At 47.0% G+C, this 21,507-nt stretch overlaps 1 protein-coding gene across 1 annotated transcript in view; it reads right to left on the bottom strand.

Moving 5' to 3' along the window:
* LOC122363315 (voltage-dependent calcium channel type A subunit alpha-1-like) overlaps positions 1-21,507 on the bottom strand; it is a 66,923-nt gene that overhangs the window by 23,706 nt on the left and 21,710 nt on the right. The window contains exons 11-26 of the mRNA XM_043332441.1: positions 21,439-21,498; positions 21,147-21,245; positions 20,703-20,729; positions 19,637-19,721; positions 18,996-19,123; positions 18,259-18,484; positions 17,768-17,972; positions 17,317-17,538; positions 16,842-16,951; positions 15,118-15,237; positions 14,590-14,779; positions 11,268-11,380; positions 8,707-8,967; positions 8,117-8,260; positions 7,562-7,763; positions 5,678-5,842 (exon numbers count right to left, since the gene is read on the bottom strand). Coding sequence (XP_043188376.1) covers positions 5,678-5,842; positions 7,562-7,763; positions 8,117-8,260; positions 8,707-8,967; positions 11,268-11,380; positions 14,590-14,779; positions 15,118-15,237; positions 16,842-16,951; positions 17,317-17,538; positions 17,768-17,972; positions 18,259-18,484; positions 18,996-19,123; positions 19,637-19,721; positions 20,703-20,729; positions 21,147-21,245; positions 21,439-21,498 — 2,357 coding nt within the window. The remainder of the gene's footprint in view (positions 1-5,677; positions 5,843-7,561; positions 7,764-8,116; positions 8,261-8,706; positions 8,968-11,267; positions 11,381-14,589; positions 14,780-15,117; positions 15,238-16,841; positions 16,952-17,316; positions 17,539-17,767; positions 17,973-18,258; positions 18,485-18,995; positions 19,124-19,636; positions 19,722-20,702; positions 20,730-21,146; positions 21,246-21,438; positions 21,499-21,507) is intronic.

Raw genomic sequence — 21,507 nt, 5'->3', positions numbered from 1 at the left:
TGCAAGAGACGTGTGCCATTTGCGCTCCCATAGTCAATAGGCGTCGGTTGGCCATTTGAGCCTGGCTGCTAATTCACAGCGTGGACATGGAGCGTTCCGAGCCACACAGAAGGGCAGAAGCTGAAGTATAGCGGAAGGCGTTCCGGCCGGATTGGCTATGGTTTCGGTAAATGACACGCGCCGAACGACAGCAGACGGTGCGTGGCAGACGTCCTTTGCCAGCCGGCTGCCCACACAAAACAGTAAACCAAGTTCCAACTGTACAACCGTCAGACGTGCATGTTGAGGCGGCTAGACCATCCTTCGCGCACCAATGCTTCATCAAAATGTCGGCCGTCCCATAACTATATGCAGAAAACAGTTTATGAACACTAAGTTGTAGCAACCCAGAAGAAAACAGGACATTTCCATCCTGCCTTAAATAAGAAAGTTGCTCTCGTTGTGTTGTTTTAGTCATTATCAGTTGCAATATCTTTGTTCTGTGAGACGTTTGTCATGAAGGCTGTCGTGCGTTCCTTTACACCTCTCGTAATAGGGAGACCATTTAACACCCTTTTTGCATTCGCCCTTCGAACAGGATGCTATCGGAAATATAGTTTCCCGTTTGTATCTTGCCTGACATTTATTTTGCCGTTTACATCATTTTTACAAGTGTGACAAATTGGTAACCACTGGTGAATAATTAGCTTAGCATCTTTGAATTTCAAAGGTTCCAGGAGCATACTACTGTACCTGATACTGCAATGACTTTTTACAAATGAACACTTCAATCTAAATTAAAACGTCAAAAACTTGTAAATAACAAGGCAATTTTATTGTAACTTCATACAAAATTTACAGGGAAAGACTTGAATGACGGCCGCAGTTTTCTGTACAAATCGCCACAATTGCTGTGTGCTGTTTAGCAGATCCCTTGCCCGCCATAGCTATGTCCTAATAAATTGGCTACGGCGCTACATTTGAGAGCACGTATTATTTGTGTTCGCCGTGTCCACTCGCGTGTGCACACATGTACCCGTCCATCTGCACATGTCTGTGAGCGCGGGTGGGTGCGCGCCTGTTACAGTGTGTGCGTGGGCGTGTTGCTGGCAGTGAGAGTCCGTGTCTGTCGGTGGCTGGGAGAGCTGAGCTGGACGCGCGCTGAGAAATCCTAACTCATATGTAGCACAGCAGAGCGAGCCGCCATGCCGTCATATACACACAGTCGCAGCTGGGGCGGCGCCCGTGGCACAGCGCTGCAGGCACGGCGCTCATGCCGCAGCGCCGCGAGGACCATGCTGCTGTCAGCGCGAGGGGCACCGCCGCCGCCGCCGCCGCCGACCGGCCGGCCGGCCGAACCCGCGGGTCTCGCGCCTCGCGCGGCCGCGCGGAGTAGCAGTCGGTAGCGGCGGCGGTAGCGGCGACAGGTAGCAGCAGCAGGTAGCAGCAGCAGGTAGCAACACATACATCCATCGTCAGAGCAGCACAGTAGCAGCAGCAGAATGCAGTTTGTTCACATGTCATCAGGACGGTAGCAGCCACAGCGAAAGCCATTCGATGACCACCGGTCGCCAGCAGTTGGTTCCCGGAACACAGAGCACTGCCAAGGGCCCGTGACCACGCAGTTTGTACAGCCGGCGCATGAAACCAAGTTTGGGCGAACATGCTTGAGTTACCAGAGGCACATGCGAACAGCGACCGTATACTCGGTAGCGTATACATTTAGTGCAATTTAACCAGATCTGCTGTGGATATGTGACAATGCTCAAGGTGAACTACTATAGCACGTGTTAAAAAAGAGTTATTCTTAACCCGCGCCCTGGTGTGGGTCTGAGCCACCTTCGCCCTGGTGGGGGGGGGGGGCAAAATGACCCCCCCCCCCCGTCTAACTCGAAAACGAAGAGGGCTAGGAAGACGCGGAAAAAAGCAAACGAAAGCCCATAACAAGTACGTTCGAAAGTATTTCAGTCATTTTTTCGCTAAGGTCAATATTGAGGTCGCTAGAGGTCATCATAGGTCAAATTTCAGTGTTTTCGGTGTTGCCGGACATATTCCGCTGTAGCTCGGAAACTAGAAGAGCTAGAGAGCCGCGGAAAAAAGCAATCGATAGCTCTTTTCAAGCTCTTTCGCCAAGGTTCGTCAGATTTGACCTCAGCTCAACGGTTTGGCCCACAGAGGTCATGCAAGGTCAACTTGGCAAATTTCGTTGAAAATGTTTTTAACTATAGCATGCATTCACGAGAAAATAGAGAAACGATTCATGCACCATCGTGCTTGGCTCGTCGAGACGCGTCGAATGATATATAGTTTGACCTCGAAAGGTCATTTTGAAAATTTGACCTCAGGTCAAGGTCATGACCTTACCGAAATAGGTCATGCTGCATATCATTCGATCCGCATTGACGAGACAAACACGATAAACGTCGAACGGAGTCTCTATCTCTATTCAATAACAAGTAAGTGCAGAAAAACCGCTGGTGACCTCTGGTGACCAGGGAGATGACCTAGCGTGACCTCAGCGAGGTCACAAGCAAATGGTTTCACATGGGCTGTGATTTGCTGACCCAAGACACTTCAATAACGAAATATAGGAACAATCACGCCCGATTTAGCTGAAAAACAACTACTTTTCGATTCTCCCATTGACTTATAATGGGGAGCAGCGATGACCTGACCTGACCTTAGGTCACATTTATAAAAAATCCGAGATAGCCATTTTGTAGAGCTGGGTGACATCTTCAAGTACTGTAAATTTTACATCGATCGGATAAAAGCTGTGCCTTTGAGAGAGCTTTGAACTTTTTTAGAGGTGGTGTCAGTTTTGGTGACCTTGTGACCTGACCTGACCTGACCCGAACCCCCCAAAAAAGGACATGATGTAAAAATGTTGAATAAACAGCTATACAAAGTTTCAGGGCGCTAACTCAAGTGGTTTCTGAGTTATCGCTGAAAAACCACAGGGGGGGGGGGCCAAAATGGCCCCCCCCCACCAGGGCGAAGGTTAACTAAAACTTCCCCCTTTGAAGTTAATGACAAAAATATTGCAGCTATATGACCATACAATTGTACACAACAAAATTTCAAAGACAGTCGCTAAATGGCTTGATATTTTTGACGTTAAAGGATAGAACGCATAACGTTGTTTATCTTTATAGTGCAAAGCATGTCATTGCTATTTTTTATGAGCAAACATCCTTCGGCCATGCACTAATAGCATTGCATTAGCGTTATATATATCCTAGCATTGAGCACCAACAGTTAGGTAATGTTAGTAATCCCGCAGGTATTTGCTTATCTGTAATGCTAGGATGCGCATTGCGAAATGCAAATACAAGTAGCTCATCGTCAGAATCTTTTCAATTTGCTATCTTTATGATAAGAAGCTAATAATCATCTTTTAGCCTAAATGTACCTCATCATGATTCATGATGTTGAAGGCAATTTTCCTAACATGACATTTGTAATTCTGGCAATGATAAGATATTATTTATCCCTCGCCCGTAAACGGTGTTTTGCGACCTTCGCCCATGCAGGGGGGGGGGGGGGGGTTGGTGCGACCCCCCCCCGGCGTTTGAAAACGGAGCGTCGTAGAGCTTAGCGGAAAAAAACAACTGATTGCTCTCAACGAGATCTCGCGATTGGTGGTATACTTTTTGGTCCTAGGTCAACATTTGACCTACTTATGACCGGTCAAAGGTCAAATTTTCGGAAAAATCTAACGTTTTCAGATTTCCGCGCCGATTGCGGCAAAACGGTAAGAGATATTGACTTGAAATCTTCACTATCGTGATCCTTGATCAATTCTCTATCGTTTGGTGTGTATTTCGATGTCATAACTCTAAAAATGATGCGTTGGGAGCATCGGAAGTCTGCAAGGTCATTTGTGCATTGGGTCACGTCAGGCGTGTGACGTCACTGACCTGACCCTGACCCAGGCCCTGTTTCACCGGTGATAGCAGCACGCTGCTTTTACACGTGTCAAATTGGGTTTCCATGGAAACATCAACAGGCCCATTGCTCCAACACTACCACAAGTGTGACGTCAGCTCGCGCAATTTGATAGCAGCGTGGTAGCAGCGTCCCGTGAAACACCGCCCCAAAGTGAACTACAAGAAACAACCGACGATGCCTGAAATGGATAGCAAATTCGAATTCAGGGCATCAAAATACCCCGAAAAGGCATACAAGCGCAAGAAGTCATTACAGGTCAACCGAGGCCACTGACCTTACCTTGACCTTTAGTAACCTTCAAAATGTCAACGGACATTGTGCCAATGTCAAATCAGCCAGTTGTGATTCTAAAACAATCCATCAGTGTGTCAGGTCAGTCGGCATTTATACCAATGTTAAGCAATCTCCAATTTAGCGTAAATCTGGCCGGAGGTTGTTCCCTTTATGACGTCATAACTCCGTGACCTGACATGACCTTGACAAAAAAAATACCAAACGTTGCGCAACGGATGCCCCATAGGGTACTGAAAATTTGAGCAGGCTATCTGAAACGGTTCGGCGTGTAGCTAAGAAAAACCTCAGGGGGGGGGCCACCAACCCCCCTACATGGGCGAGGGTTAACTACTAAAAAACAAACACATTCGCTAAGAGTTAACAAAATTACAGAGAAGGCATAATCTGAAAAGTTAAATGATCCCACATGTTTACTAGGGTGCAGAACAGTACACACATGCACGTACAAGCGTGTGCAAAGCTTTTATGTTGCAATTTTGTCGTGGTGCTTGGACTGCTATCGGATTTTCTTTTGTAATTAACCAGCAGCACAAACTGAAACAAACTGACTAAAAGTGCTGAACATGAAACATAAACATCGTTTCATAATCAAACATAAACATAAGCGACACTATCCAAAGCAATCAAAATTCATATGCGACTCACGCTACTACATCACTAACAAAGGGTGAGACATTATTGCATCGACCACATGCAGCTCTACTGAAAAGGTTCTGCTGCGTGCTCGGCATCATCTCATTGCTCTCTAAAAAGCTACCATTGTCAAATGCTGGCTCATACACAGGCAAGTGCGTTGTGCTTGTGCTGGGTAGCGGTCTGCGGACAAAGCGGTGCCAGGCCGGCTCTGCATGCCTGCACAGACACACGGCGGCGCGCGCACAGACGTACAGGCAAGCCACACCTGACCCGGCTCTGTACACAGACGGCGTCATCGCGCCCCTCCGCGGAGACAACATCAGAGAGCGAGGGCACACGACGAGACACGGCACGGGGCGCCACGGCCGCCCGGAGGGGTCTGAACCGGCCCGGCAGGAACCGCCGCGCCGCGGACAGCGCGGGCGTTTCCGAGAGCACGGCCGTTCAGACACCTCCGGACGTGACAACACGATCACAGCATGTGTTCAACCCTGGTCAACAGTGTACCCGCGTGAATAATACTTCAACACACAGCTGAGTCTCAGACACACAGACGCACACACACACACACATGGTTACTTCGCCGTCAGACGGTCACATGTGCGCTCTGACAGGTATACGAGCACAGATGGTTTCAGTGGCACATATTTCTAGCACAGTACAACGGACATCAAATCGAGTTGAAGCAAGGAACAAAACATCACTGCCGACACTAAAATATGACATAATTTACATTACATTATTATTGATAAATCAATATCAAGACAATAAGCTTTGAACTCAATTATTAAGAAGTGGGAGCTGTTATTTCACTTACCTTGACCATCAGAAGAAGTGTGTTTAGAATAATCAAAACCATAATGAAGTATTCGAACGGAGTTGAGACGGCTATCTTCCACATCTTGTATTTGCAACTTTTTCTATCTTTTGGCATGTACCTCTCCAAAGGCCTCGCTTGAATAACAAAGTCTATGCAGGATTTCTGTAACGAGAGGACCATAAATCAGAATAGACTGAAGCCAGCTGCAAGGAGGAAGAATGGGCTACAATGTCCTCAACTTAGCAAAGTGTGTGCCAGGCAAATGATTGGCATAACTGGGCTCAAGCACTTTTTTTATAAATAAGAGTAACTCGGTAACAGATAACGGGAATTAATCCATCAGTCCCATTGCAAATTCTTGACATTAGGTGTCACTTTTTATGCGAGAAAGGCAGTTTCCCGAACACAATTTACAGGAAATGTGAGGCAAATACGATTGCTTTATAAAAAATATTTTCTAGCGATCTTCACAAGGTATATATCAGTGGTCGGCAGGTCATTCGGGGTCGTGCCCCCTTTTTGGGCGCCAGGCAGAGCCATTACCCCAACCTACCAGACCCCATTGCTGACACAACCAAGTTTACTGAAATTCCATACCGTCCTGGAACTCTTTGGGGATTTGTGCATTTCCAATGCATCAAGTTTAAAACATGACACTTCCTCCACAAAACATTTAATGCCTATATCCCAGTAGCGGCGGAACACCTTCAATTAAGGTGGAGGGGAGGGGGGGGGGGGCACTGCTGACTTTTGGTCCCATTCTTTCCATGCAACGCCCATAGGGCTAATGTTAAAATGCAAAAATCAAAGGGTGCATGGTGCCCCGGTGCCCTCCCCGTTCCGCCGCCTATGCTATATCCCATTTAACCCTTGTACGTATAGGGGCGGCGGGTGGTTTTTCGTTAAAAGCTCACGTAAAAGGCATTGGATCACGACCAAATTGTACCCTCGAGCCCATCATGTTTTTTTTTTACCAGCCCGGAAAATATCATGACCTGAGACCAGTTTTACCAACAGAAAAATAACCGCCTGCCGGAATTTTTGCCTCAAGACCGCTTCACATACGGAGCGTAAACGCGATGGGCTCGTAAGCGGATAGGGCTGTACCGTTTACGCTCCATATGTGAAACGATCTTTAGGCAAAAATTCCGGCAGGCGGCTATTTTTCTGTTGGTAAAACTGGCCTCTGGACCCATAATGACCGTTGGCTTATGAGCTTTTTCTGGAGATCATCTTGAGCCATAAACTCTCACTTCAAGGAGTTATAGCGGGTCCCGATTTTCTCGACACTTGTCATTGCCCTCTTGAATGAGACGGAATGACCAAGGACCTTAAAAATGGGCAGCACCGGCTTCCTATTGTCATGGGTAGCACGCTCGTCTTTTTCATGCACAGCTCCATATCAGAGTCCGAGAGGCCGCGGGGGTCCGATCGACTCATCCCCCTTACGTTAGCGGCTGTTGAAACGCCAACAGACGGGCGACGGTCAAAAGTTGCAGCTGCTTTTGTACGACTGTACGGAGGGGTGAGATGGTGAGGCGAGCAGGTACGTGAAAATTGGTATCTAATCAATGTGTGCTGACTGCTGTGCCTTTGGCCTGGGCTAATCTTTGAACCCTGGGATGCAACAGTCACGATGGCTCCATCACTGGAGCTACAAACTCTAAAAAGATAGGCTTTCTCAGAATCCCTCATTACCCCCACCGAAAGGGCTACATTACCCCCAAAGGGGGCATGCCCCACCATTTGCCGATCCCTGGTATATATCCTCAAAATAACGTGAGCAAAAAATCGCCACCCGTGTAATTGACGCAGACAAAGCCTGACCGAATCACGCTGGTGACCCACCCCCCTGCACACACACACAGACACACAAATTACCTGGTTTTTGTCCAGCTCGCCGTCCTGCAGTTCGGCCTCGCCCTGCTCTTGAAACGTGATGATGATGAGCGCCACGAAGATGTTGACAAAGAAGAACGGAAAGACAATGAAGTAGACGATGTAGAAGAGCGACATCTCGATCCGGTAGTGCGGCTTCGGACCGTTGTCCTCAGAGGTGGCCGCCATCGAGTTTTGCAACACTCTGCGGCAGGGAGGAGGAGAAATGAGCCTAGTCCACCAGGCAAACTCATTTAGCCAGACAGTCGCAATTCAGGATATATTCTTACTCAGCCAATGACTTGGCGCATGGCAATGGTGGCAAACTGAGGCGCTATTCAGAACGAATTAAGCAATCAGTGCACAGAAATACCGGTTTCGAGTTCCTTTCACGTTGAAAATCATGTAATCAGAACGTCACGGAGGTCAAATACTCTAGTTGACAGGCCTGATACAATAATAAATTGAGTTAAATTTTACCTGTCGCAAATTAATAATATCATAGCGCAGTGGGGTCCTGCAGAGGCCAGATGTTTCAGACAGGGGAGGTGAACTCACGTGGGCCACCCCTCTCCGGTCTGGACGGCGAAGAGGGTCAGCATGGCCATCATGACGTCATCGTAGTGGAAGTCCTGCTTATTCCACTTCCGCTCGTGCACCTCCGGCGGCTGGTTATCGTCCGTGTACACAAAGTACTCTCCTCTGTTGGCGGGCGCGCACACACACACACACACACAGAAGACACAGGTGGTCAGCGACCTGGTTTGATGTCAAGCCCAAAGTATTGGTGTAATGTGGCTAACTATAAAGCGTCAATGTCATTATTTTTTATCAAAAGCTTTATAGCAAATCATCGCATTTTTAAAAGCAACCCTTCTGAGTACTGACACTATTTCAGGTGAGGGGAAAACACGGATGATGTTGATGCATGACTTTCACTATCATTTGTTGTTTCACCCAAAACCTGAAATTCATCCGTTCGTTGTTTCAGACAGGCAGCTCTCTCAAGCATTGATTAAAAATATCGATAACTCAAGCTGCAGAATAGTCTTTGATCTATCTTTAGTAAGAAAGGAAAACATATGGGAGCCTCAAAATGAAGCAGCATTTCATTGATCCCTGACTCCGCTTTCGCTACGGCTACTTACTGGCACTCTTGTTCCAACACTTTGCTATTGTCCGTACAGTAGAAGAACTTCCCGTTGAACAGTTGCACTGCTATCACAGCGAAGATAAATTGAAACAGCATATACACTATCAAAATATTGACAACATTCTTCAGCGAGTTGACCACGCAGTCGAACACCGCCTTCAACTTGGGCACGCGCTTGATGGTCTTCAGCGGCCGCAGCACCCGGAGAACTCGCAGGGACTTGATGGTGGAGAGGTTCTGCCCCGTCGAGCTCCCGCTGTAACCGACAGTGACACACCGCTCCAACATCGGACGACACAGGGCGAGCGGCCGGATCAGAGATCAACACAGCACCAGCAGGCTGCGATATAAGCAGCCGGGAACTGACAAACGCACTGGCTGCTTTGAGGCAAATTAATCCAACGAATTATTGACCCTTGCAAGGAAAGCAGACTTTCCTACTTAGAAAATGTAAAATTATATATAAAATGACGAGTGAACATCTTAAGCTTTGCGTTATTAATGAAATATTTTCTAGTTTAGCGTGGCAGAGAGCATATCGAAGTTAAAAACACTTTCTGAGTTCAAAGTTAAATCCTTATAAATACTTTTCTCGAGCCCAAAAATATCCCCAATACATGTCTGAAGCAAAATTGGCAGGTGTCAGCGGGCATCTCACACTTGTCATGCAACAATTACTTGCATGCTTGGTGCATGCATTGTTCTTTGTGTGACGCTGTTCAGGCAGAGATGAATTTAAAACGTGGCCGAACAGATAACAATATCAATTGTCATCTCGATTAATTATAAGAAAGCGAAGCACAATGACATTATATTTGGTACTAGTCATCGAATGCTTTTTGACAATTTAACCTCAAAAAGTGACAACGTATTTACTAGAACTTGGATTTAGCCTTCATATTTTCATAATATTGCAAATCTCTCCCAAAATAAACTAAAGGCATAATTTTACTCAACAAGTGCTGACAAAAAATCATATATCGAAGTGGCGATAGTGTGTGCTTCTTTCAGGCCTGATTATTACGGAAAGCAAGAAATCAAAATAAAGTAAATAGCAAAAAAATATACTTTGGACGGTTGAAAGATATCAAGTTTGAAAGCTCTAACAGTCTTGCATTACATAAACAATCCCAAGACAACTCAACAATCATAAATGAAATCATCAGGTTGAAAGCAAGAAAATGAAGCAAAATATGCAATAAGTAGGAAAATAATTCGACCCAATTTTATCACCGCAGTTTTTACTGTGCAATCCACACGTTCCAGCAAGCAGGATAAAAGGAAGGCGAATAAGACCCGAAGGAGACTCACCCATGTCCGAATGCTACCAGAGCACATATGACTACGGTGGCATCTAGTATGTTCCACAAATCTCTACAATATGAGCCGGGATGCAAAACTACTCCTAGATCTACCACCTGGAAAACGGCAACGGAGCAGCGTCAGCGAGGGCAGGCGCACAGCGAGGGGCCGGCGGCGGCGGCGGCGTCCCGCCACGCGGCCGGCCGCTCGCAGCTACCATGCTCGACGGACCGACAATGCACGACAATAACCCACATCGAAACGGTCCAGTGCCCGTTTTAGTGAACATCTTATTCAAACAAAACACCAAACACAAAAGTGTATCAGTGCCTACAGACACACAAAATCCAAATAAAAAGTAAATTAGAAACAAGGAAAATTGTTTGTGACATGAGAGAAAACAAATTTTCTGATTGCTGAAGTGTGAAAGAACATACTATATGAAAGTGTAACATAAAAAGAGGATGATTTATGTAAAAGGCACTGGTGGAATTGAAACAAAATTTCAATAATCATTTTATGTCTTCTTTATCAAAGCTAACATGGGTATGGTATACTCGCAGGTGCAACTTGATTCTGGATCATAATGTGACCGCCAAAACACACTCTTTGAAGTAGTTATTACTGAAATTTTATGAATTTTAGTTGGCCTGGTGTAAGCAATTTATAAGGTCAAATCTGCAATATGACTCAATGATACGATGATACGACGTAAGGATGGCAAATAAATCTTGCCATTTGGCTTTATGCAAAGACGATAGTTAGCAATGATTCTTTATAGAAAAAGTTGCACCCGTTGCATAGCAACAAGCTAGCAGATTACGCTAGAAAAATGCACAGAAGCCATACAACCGACAGTTCTCATATACTAGAGAAGGTCCTTTGCCGTCTTTCAGTTGTCAGATATTTACAATTTGTCAATTGCATTTCGAACTCAGAGTCCTTTATGAAATTACAATCATGAACAAACAGATAATATTTATTTAATTTAGCGATATTGAGGCAGATTAATAATGCAGACCACAAGGGGCCAGGGTACCTGAGACTGAGTGTTGGACATTTTTGGAAACGTGATCAACATATCTGAATATATGGCCGTCTGTGTTTGATCTGACAAGTTTGAGACGACATAGGACGGCCACGGAGGACAGCCATTGGCGCGCGGCCAGCGCAGTACCCGCTACACGCTGCCGACAAGCACAGGCCCAACAGCGAGGATGCAGTGACCCGACAACTGCTGCCCCACCCACTCACGTTTGATTAAAAATGAACGAAAATAAGGCGCATATTACAACTGTAGCGTCCATAACGTTCCACACTTCTCGTAGGTAGGAACCAGGATGGAGAATAAGACCCATATCTATGACCTAAAGGGAAAATCAAAACACATCTAGTTAAGACACGTAAGAGCAGTGGAGCCACCAACCAGAGCACCAGCAGTCTCTCCCAAGCCGATTACTCAACATCATTACAAACAAAGGAACCGACACGCCGCTGGCAAAGCACCCCTGCAGCCGACAGCAGCGGCGGACTGGTAACGACTGGACAGCCAGTGGCCCACTGTCCTACTCTACTGAGTACATACACAAATACAGTACAGATGCACTCTATCCGTATTTCACACAGGAACATGACAAAGCATAGCTAAGTTTTTCTGATTAAAGCGAACCTACGCTATGAGCCACATACAGTATATGATACACCGACCAACTGATACATGGCACCATCAAAGTATAGGCTCTGAAAACAGGGAACGGAGGCGCGGACAGCACTAGCCGCCGGCCGCCGACACTGACAGTGCAAAGCTGAGCTGCTGAAACGACAGGCGTCAGGTCTGCCGCCACCACCCTCCTACCATAAGGCAAACGCTCATTCATTCATTCATTCATTCATTCATTCATTCAGTCAGTCAGTCAGTCAGTCAGTCAGTCAGTCAGTCAATCATCTCTCTGTATTTAGTGCTTTCATTTAAGCTTTTTTTTTAAACTTTTTCCTCAGAACTAATCGCAGCAAATATCAATATGATGTAAACGAACAAGTCTTATCACAGACCACTTTCAGAAAGGTCTATGATCCTATAATGATATAGGTCGCAACAATGCAACGCAAGCAAAACGTTAAGAGTCTAAAATTAAAAAACTCACAATCTATTAATTGATGCAATTGAATGTATTTTCTTGAAGATTTCTCGAACTTTTTCTCGTAAACAGCACCTATTTATTCCACTTACTGAACCACAAAATTGAAGTAATAGTCTCTAGCAAATATGCAAGACCTAAGATTCAATTTTTTCAATTTACTTAACCCGCGCCCTGCTGGGGGGGGGGGGGGTGTTTGAACACCCCCCCCCTTGTGGTTTTTCGCGAATATCTCAAAAACGGCGGCGCGGAGCGCCGCCGTTTTTGGTACACCTTATCATACATCGATTCCACACATGTTGTGAAAATTTCAGACCAAGGTCATTTAAGGTCAGGTCACCAGGTCACTTGAAGTGAGCTCACCTCATAAAAAGTTTCAATGTCTGTCATAGCTACACCCAGTGACCGATCGCTTTGAAACTTTCAGCGATTGCTAAGAGCAATAGCATGCACAAAATGTATATCTCAGAATTTTGATATCGATGACCTAAGGTCAGGTCAATTTTGCGACCTCCCCATTATAAGTCAATGGGAGAAAATTGAAATGCGCCTCCTTTGGGCGAAAGACATTATAAACACTCCCAAACACTGAATTACAAGTGGTTTAGACACACTGAACATGAAAGTGGTGTCCGTGACCCCTGTTTATGCCCTGAGGTCATCTTAGGTCACGAATGGTATCTAACAGTTTTTCGCAAATAACTTTTCATAGAGGCATGCTAGAGCGATGAAAACGCCTTAGATGTGTTCAGCTCGACGATACGGATCGACTGATATGCAACATGACCCTTTCCGGTCAGGTCATGACCTTGACCTGAGGTCAAATTTTCAAGGTGACCTTTCAAGGTCAAGTTATAGTTCATTCGATGCGTCTTGACGAGAGGAACACGATGCCGGTAAAAGTAAGCTCGTACAAGGCTTGGGTCAAAAGTTATTGCAGAAAAACTGTTTCCGAAAAAATCGGCTATTTTTGCAGTTTTTGCCCCCTGCAGGCAAAACCGTTGACGTTAGGTCAAATCTGAGAGAATTACTCAGAAAGGGCGTTAATAGGGCTATCGAATGCGCTTTTCCGCGGCGCTGAAGCTCTATTGGTTCCCGAGTTATGCGTTGGCTTCTTGGAAATTGTTGACATTCGACCTGGAAATCGGCGAAATTTTGCCTTCAATGACCTCTGGTGACCTGACCTTTGACCTGACCAAAAAATTGACCGAAGTGATTTCCTCATTATTTTTGACGCTCTTTCGAACGCCGCCTTCCGCGTATCGCTACGTGGCCCAGGAGCCGAGTTAGAAGGGGGGGGGTGTTCAAACACCCCCCCCCCCCAGCAGGGCGTGGAAATCCAGGACCCCCAGCCGGGCGCGGGTTAAAAACCTCTTGTCAAACTTTTAGCTAAAAGGTCGTTAAAGTAGCAAAAATCATACCTATTTACGCTAAAGGGTGGAATCCAAACTATTCGACATCGACTGCCGTTTCTGCTTTCCGGTGGCGGCCTGTCTACTGGGTTACTGGGCAGGCCTGCCTACTACAACTCCTACTGGGGCCGGCCCGAAGGGCTGGAGCAGGGACTGCGGTCCCGTCTGGGCTGCAACACGCTGCCTACGGCGCGCGCTGCCTACGGCTAGTCGGCCTGCCACTGACGTCAGATCGAGTGTGGCCTGAATGGCGGCGCACACCACCACCAGCGCGTCCATGATGTTCCAGAAGTCGCGCAGGTACGAGCAACGGTGCAGGATGATGCCCTGGTCTACGATCTGTCGGCGGCCGCGACGCGCCGCGCGAGCAGACGCGCCAGTCAGCGAGACAGAGCGACACAATTGAGCCCACCGGCACCGACACTGTGTCACCGATACCGAGACTGACCCTGACACTGACACTAGCACCAGCACTGACACTGACACCATCGCCGATAATGACACTGACACCACCACCCACAGCATTACCAAACACGACTTTTGACACGGTGAAAGTGTGCAAAACAATGGCGCGGGACCCAGGTTATGTAAAACGTACCATGTGATGGGGTTCATTTCAAATAAATAGCAAAACAAACGTTTGCACAAACACAACATCTTAGACACGAATATCTGAATAAGCACTACTCTCAAGCCAATAATTAAATGGCCTATCAGTGACAAGTCAATGCAACTGGCGAGTCAGATTCAAACGTCAGCTTTGGTCACGTTCGCTTGTCATTAATATGTGTGTCAGAACGGTCTTTGCTTATGTTGTTTGGTCTAAACTGTCATGGATGAATTTTCAAAACCCAAACTAAGCTAAAGCTATACGCATTGCTATCCTATTTGCGGCATTCGTGATTTGACAATTCCTGGTGGCATCATAAGTCTAAGAGTCGAAACCGTACCTTCGTTACGACTATTTCATCACACAGTCGACTAGTCAGGTAAAGATCAAATAAGGACCGGGCGCTGGTTTCATACCTTGAGGATCATCTCTACTGTAAAGACGCCCGTAAAGGCATAGTCGAACATGTTGAGGATCTTGTTCCTGTTGCTCTGCTCCACCACGGGGTCCTCCGCCGCCAGAGCGATACTGCTCAGAGAGATGACAAACATGATGAAGAAGTCGAAGTACCGCAGATTGACCACCCAGTGAGCGGCACACCGAATCCTGCAAAATAGCTGCCGTTGTAATCACTTGTGGCCCATAAGTGCATGGAGCTGATTGCATCAAATGCAGTTCAGCTGGGGCTTCGGAAACACAGAGTGAAGTTCAGCAGTTTCAGATCCTTGATATGTGGTGCACTATTTTACACTAATAGATATGGCCGATCTGTTTCAGCATGAAACAGGTTGGAATGTATGAAACTATAGTAAACTTGTAATTTGAGATAAATTGTCTATGTGCTTACTTCTCTACATAGTACAGATGGTAGCACAGGACAATTCATCTTATCCAATCCCTGGCACTCTTGATACTCGACGCCAGCTGCGTCTGTTTCCACTCACGGGTTGGTCGACGACAGTATGAACATGGACGAGTAGGGCAGCATGGGCTTGGGCCCGGTAGCCTCCTCCTCGTCCACGGTGTCGCCCTTCATGGCCTGCAGCGACGGCCGGTTGTCCGAGCTGAAGGGGAGTGCGCACGTTAGAACCAGCGCAGGGACGTGCAGGTAAGGACGATTGTCATGGAAGGATATCAGAGCAGCGACCAGAGCTAAAGACCAGCAAACGAGTGCGCCTCAGAGCGAACTCAGGGACGTGAAGGAGCACAGAGGTTCACCGATGATGGATGACACTTTAGCTTGTGGTTATAGCAAAGGAAAAGTCATACGTTTGTTGAGGTTGGCAAGTCCTGGCCCTGGTTTTAACCCAGCATGCAGAAACGAGAATTATTGAAGTAGTTGCTGCATTCCCGTGAAATTATGATGCAGTGATGTTTCGCATAATTTCATGGTGTGTCAAAAGTGGAAATAGCCGGTGCGCCGTCTGGCAACCCGGCAGCCCGCCGCCATAGGGAAATTCATGCTTTTTGTCGCTTTTTAGCTCCCTATGAGTCACTTGATCTAATTAGAGCTTAACTAGGAACGAGGCGGGTCACTTGGACGTATTCGGGAGCCGAATACGGTGTTTTGGAGCCAATACCTGGGAAACCCTGCCCGCCCAATGCGAGTTTTTAAGAGTCTGCATGCCCAAATTAACGTTGAGCGCGGCCGTTTTCGGTCGGTTTTCCCCGACCTTGTGGCGAAATCGCCTTATTTATTCAACCAGGGTGGGCTAATTCGCTTAACTAGGAATGAGGCGTTGAAGAGAATTATTCAAGGAATAGAGCTGTGCAAAAATATTTTTTGTATTGTTAAAACTGTATCCGCCATCGAACGATAAATATTGTTGACCCATCAGAAACACATCACCTGGAATGCGTTTGGACTTGGCTGGATCTAATATTAGCGAGTATCTGCTAATGCAGTTTCTTGGCTTACATAGTACGCACACAAGCATACATGCTTCCTGCCCTTGGTTATTCCTCACTTGAATGAAAATTTTGCTATAATAACTATTCCAAGCAGTTAACGGTTTTAGTGCAGTGCCAAGTCGGAACCGTTCAGCGCCGCCAGTCTCCCAGGCGGCGCGTAATGGCTGCCGCCGGCCGCCGCGCCGGCGCTCTGGCAGGGTGTTTGACTTCATATCTCTGTTGCTAGAAAAGTTGTGGACCGATTTACTTGATTCTTGCATCAAAAGATCCGCCATTCAATTCTTAGCAGATAACGAAAATTTGACGTCAATTGCACGATCCGCTGCCCATATTGTGGTACTGCCATCTATTGACAAGGCTGGCGAACTAAAGCCGGGCGGCTATTTCCACTTTTGACACACCATGAATTAATATTTCAAGCAAACGGTAAACTGAACATTCAATAACATAATAGAGTAACTAATAGGGTGGCACTAAAACGGTGCTAAACGGGGCACATCTGAATCCCCGTTCACAATATACGTTTTGTCAATATGTACCAAGTATGACCCCATTGAGCTACCTCTAAATATAAATATTTTTTGATAAAATTTCATATATATCATTTTTTCGTGAGGTAGAACAATATGGCTACCCGTCCCGGTCGAAATTAAAAAAGTCGAAATGAAGTGCCACCCTAGTAACTAAGTAATACAAAGTACCATGACAACTACCTATACAAAGCACTGCAGCCTGCCAGTGTCCTAAAACACCCTACCTGTGGTTGCGGACGGGCGCGTGCGGTGAGGGCGGACAGATCTCCACGGTCGGGGCTCCGTCCGCCACGTGCAGCGCTCCAATCTCCTTCTCCAGCTCAGCAGCCATTTTCTGACGGAGCACACAGACGTGTCATAGTCAGTCCGAAACAAAACAGCCGTGCCAAACGCGCCTGAATTAATCGTGAAAGCCAACAATTGGACTCACATGTTCGGGATATGTGATACTTCTTTCTTATGAAGGCCTTTGGTGCTACATTTTATTTTACTTTCATCCTAATTTCTCTCAATTTTCCTTCCTCCTTCTCTCTCCCTCTCTCTTTCCTTTTTTCCCTCTCCTTCTCCTCTGCTCCTCTGCTTCCCCTTCTCTCTCTCTCTCTCTCTCTCTCTCTCTCTCTCTCTCTCTCTCTCTCTCTCTCTCTCTCTCTCTCTCTCTCTCTCTCTCTCTCTCTCTCTCTCTCTCTCTCTCTCGCTGACCTCCTTGTCCTCCTCCTCCTGTTCCTCCTCTGCCGCGGTGAGCTCCTGCGCGTTGGCCAGGTTGTCCACGGCGATAGCGAGGAACACGTTCAGCAGAGTGTAGTTGCCGAACACCACCAGCACGATGAAGTACAGGCAGTAGATCATGCCTCCATTGTCGTGGCCGCCCTGCGACTTGATGCCGTTGTACATGACTTCGTTCCAGTCCTCTCCAGTCAGAATCTGACGGAACGGAACACAGGTTGGAAAAGTTGGGACACAATGGTTGGTGGCAGTTTGTCGTAAGACAAGTGCCTTATAGAGTTCCATTTTCTCGCAAATGATACACCATAGAGTGGCTCTTTCATACTAATGATGATGAGATGCTGGTAATGTAATGCATATAAAATGCTGAATTAATTTTATTTTATTTTATTTTTTTGCGACAGGCGAGTGAGAGCAATCAGCTCACCTGGAACACAGTAAGCAGCGCCACGGCGAAGCTGTTGAAGTTGGCCGGCGGTGTGCCGTCCTTGAAGTTCCACTCTCCTCCGAACAGCTGCATTCCGAGCAGAGCGAAGATGAGAATGAAGAGGAAGAGCAGGAACAACAGCGATATGATGGAGCGCATCGAGCTGAGCAGAGAGATCACCAGGTTCCGCAGGGACGACCAGTACCTGAGGAACACAGCGGCTCAGAAGGGTCACAGGAACAGGATCCGCACGGACGACCAGTACACAGCGGGTCAGATGGGTCACAGGACCAGGAAACCATGATCGAACGGGCCAGTATACTTAATGAGTCAGTGACCATTAGAATACAGTTTTTTTTTTGTACGATACCAAACTACAACGATGCCTACAACAGGGTATCAAATAAGTAGTTACTTAGTACACAACCGTTATTAGTACACCATCAAACGTCAACACTAAACATTTTAACTAGTGCCTTCAGTGAGCTCACGTGGTGACTTTGAAGATGCGCAGCAGACGGAGGGCTCGTAACACGGAGAGGCCGAACGAGGACTCTGGTTTGATGGTGGACCAGACGACCTCGAAGATGGAGCCGGAGATGACGACGCAGTCGAACCGGTTGAAGGCTGACTCGAAGTAGATGCGCGGCCCCAGCGCGTACATCTTGATCAGCATCTCCGATATGAACAGACCGAGGAACACAAACTCGGTATAATCTGCAGTAGATAACGGGAGGAGAGATAAGTGACAGGCTAGTCAAAGAAATAATGCATCAGTAGGTGAATATAAGGGTATTATGAGGTGCGCTGAGCCTGACATAATAAAGAAACAGCTTGGCAGCAGGAGGAGCAAGGAAGGGTGTGTAGATAAGCGATGGTACGAAAGCGGCAGCAAAACAATTACGCCTGCTTTTGCTTCATTCAGCTCATATGTCAGGAGTAATACACTACTCCATGGGGCACAGTTCATCATGAGATATACCACTTAACGCCGCTCAAAAAGCAAGACGTCACTCCCCTATGATTTCAAGCTTGCCATGGCTCGCTAGCTTTCCGCTCAGTGGATGTGAAGCGGAACTGTGATCTCCCGTCTCGGAGAGCGCTACTCACAGAGGAACTGTGATCTCCCGTCTCGGAGAGCGGTACTCACAGCGGAACTGTGATCTCCCGTCGGAGAGCGGTACTCACAGCGGAACTGTGATCTCCCGTCTCGGAGAGCGGTACTCACAGAGGAACTGGGCGAGCCAGTCGGGCTGGTTGTAGTGCTCCACCGCCACACACACCGTGTTCAGAAACACCAGCACAATCACGAACCAGTAGAAAAACTGCGTCTTCACCGCCTTCCGAATCGCAAACCTGAAGGACGATACGAAATCAGATAAGACTGTTTTAGCTGGGCATACGATTGCAAGTAAAAGTGAAGGAAAATGAAGTGAAGAAAAGTGGCACAAAATATGCGTACGATCACATGAAAAAATCCTTATTTGGGAAACATATTTGTTTGTTTTGTTTGTTTTGTTGGGTTAGGCCCTTTCGGTCTGACAAGACCATTGCAGAGCCGGAAGGATGATAGGAATTAGGGGGAGACATTGGTCTGGGCAGGCACCCTAGTGAGTCACCGGGGCTGAGCCCGTCCAGAGGACAGGCCACCCAGCCCCAAGGCACTCACTGCACCCGGCTACGGGGTGCGCTCCCTCGGGAGCAGCGGTGCCGTTCCAAGGGAGCAGCCCGCATGAGATAAAGTTGCCTGCCCAGCCCGGAAGGGGGTTGTGGCGTGGAGGAGAAGGATTTCAGTATCCTGAGGATAGATGCACGGACAGGTGTTGGGAAACATACTAACAAATGAGTTTATATAGGTTATATGCATACCGAAATGTCTTTTCCGCGCGCCAGAACCCCGCGCAGGCTCCTTGGTTCTTTATTTTTGATTTGAGGTACGACGCCTTGGCTAAACCTGTCGGAAAGTCAGATTGTCAGCAGTCACAGACTGTGACATCAGACACATCAGACACACTGCTAGACACCACTGTCGAGCGTCACAGGTCAGGTCTGACAGACGATATTAGGGGAGAGCAGTCACAGCTCAGTTTTCACTGCGCCGCACTAGTGGGCGTTACTGGTAATGTCGGTACGGTCAATGTCAACTTGACACTCCTGGCCACCGACAGCAGAAAATAGCACAGTAAAGTCAAAGGACAACAGTCACGGGTAACAACTAATAATTGATGGCACAGGCGCCTACATAGACGGCACTGCGTCAGCGGCCAGCCCGGTCAGGGGGCGCGGGGGCGGGGGGGGGGGCCGCTAAGGGGGCAGCTGCGCCGGCCCCTCAGCTGGGCGGCACTCCTGTCTACACTATGTATAGTCAGCTGCCGCTACTGCTGCCTGGTGGTCTACCAAAGTCGGAGCGACACCGACTCGGACTGGTCCAGACCACGGCATACACGACAAGCAAATGCAGATCGACAAGTACGGTCTCTACACTGTTATTCGGTCAGCAGAGAGAAAGTTGTTCTCGATTTCGAAAAGCTTCTGCAGAGCTCCGATTGATTGCTCCTTTAAAAAAAATGGAGATTATGAAAAAGTGGCACCATATATAAAACGCAGCATGAGACGCGATCCACTTTCGTCATGTAAAGCATGTTGGCTAGCTTGGGAAGTACATTAGTATTTCAAGATCACTCCAAGTCGAGGCTCCGATTTTTTCTTTTCTTAGCGTGGGTGAAAACACGTCACAGACAGAACTAGCTCACTAATCTAGCTAAAGTTGATGCTGCTAAATGATGAACTGGAAGGGTATAGCACCTCCGCTAGACGGGACTATAGGCGTTACTTCGAATCTACATATAGTGCACACAACACAACAGTAGTTTCGCTCGCGACACAACTGTTCGACAGCATATCAATCACTACTCTACTGCGACTATCAGTTTACCTGACTTCTTTTTAGGCATATATAAGGCTGAAGAAACACGTACAAAATCTGTCAACACTTGTGTGGGCTGCACTTACTACAACATGTGTATGGTTAGTTCGATGCATAGGTACAAGGTATGTGGAGCTCATCTTATGAAGACATTTGTAAGATATAATGTACCGCTATGTTCATTGACACGATCGTTCGCACAGTCTTGAAATTTATTTAAAATGTTCCAATATCTATGGAATATGTTGAGGGCAAATAAATGCATCAAGATGTGTCAATTTTACCAAATTGTGTAGCTGATGCCATTACCTGTTAAAACCCAGTTACATTCGAAAAGGTTTAACAGGTAATATCATTGGTAAAAACTTCATCCTCAAGCCAACTGCTTTGCGGATCTGACATGTTTTATGAGGAATTTATGATAGGTGAAGGAGTGAGTCAGCGGAGGCTTACCATCTTCTTCCCCGTCATTGTCTTCCTCCTCCGTGTCGGTGCTCTTGCTCTTGCCCAGGTTTTTCAACTTCTTCCTTTTCGCTGCCGCTTTTCTCCGCGCTGTGAGTAAAGAAACACCATTGAGTCATACAATACTGCATCCCCGAGAATCTATAAGATCGACTGTTGTATGTAATATCCGGATTCGAACTCTCTGGGCTTGAGTATTTGGCTATCAATTCTGCAGTGCTAGGTACTAATCGCTTGGACTTTTTTAGCATCTCACAACGTGAAACTCTAGTCTCTAGCTTACCCTCCATGATGTGCATTTTCTCCTCCTCAGTTGTCCTTTCTTCCGCTAATATCACTTCCTCTGTAAGAA

The sequence above is a fragment of the Amphibalanus amphitrite genome, unplaced genomic scaffold, assembly GCF_019059575.1.
Source record: "Amphibalanus amphitrite isolate SeventyFive unplaced genomic scaffold, NRLGWU_Aamphi_draft 000615F_arrow, whole genome shotgun sequence".
Lineage (NCBI taxonomy): Eukaryota > Metazoa > Arthropoda > Thecostraca > Balanomorpha > Balanidae > Amphibalanus > Amphibalanus amphitrite.
This window is presented reverse-complemented; position numbering and strand designations above follow the sequence as displayed.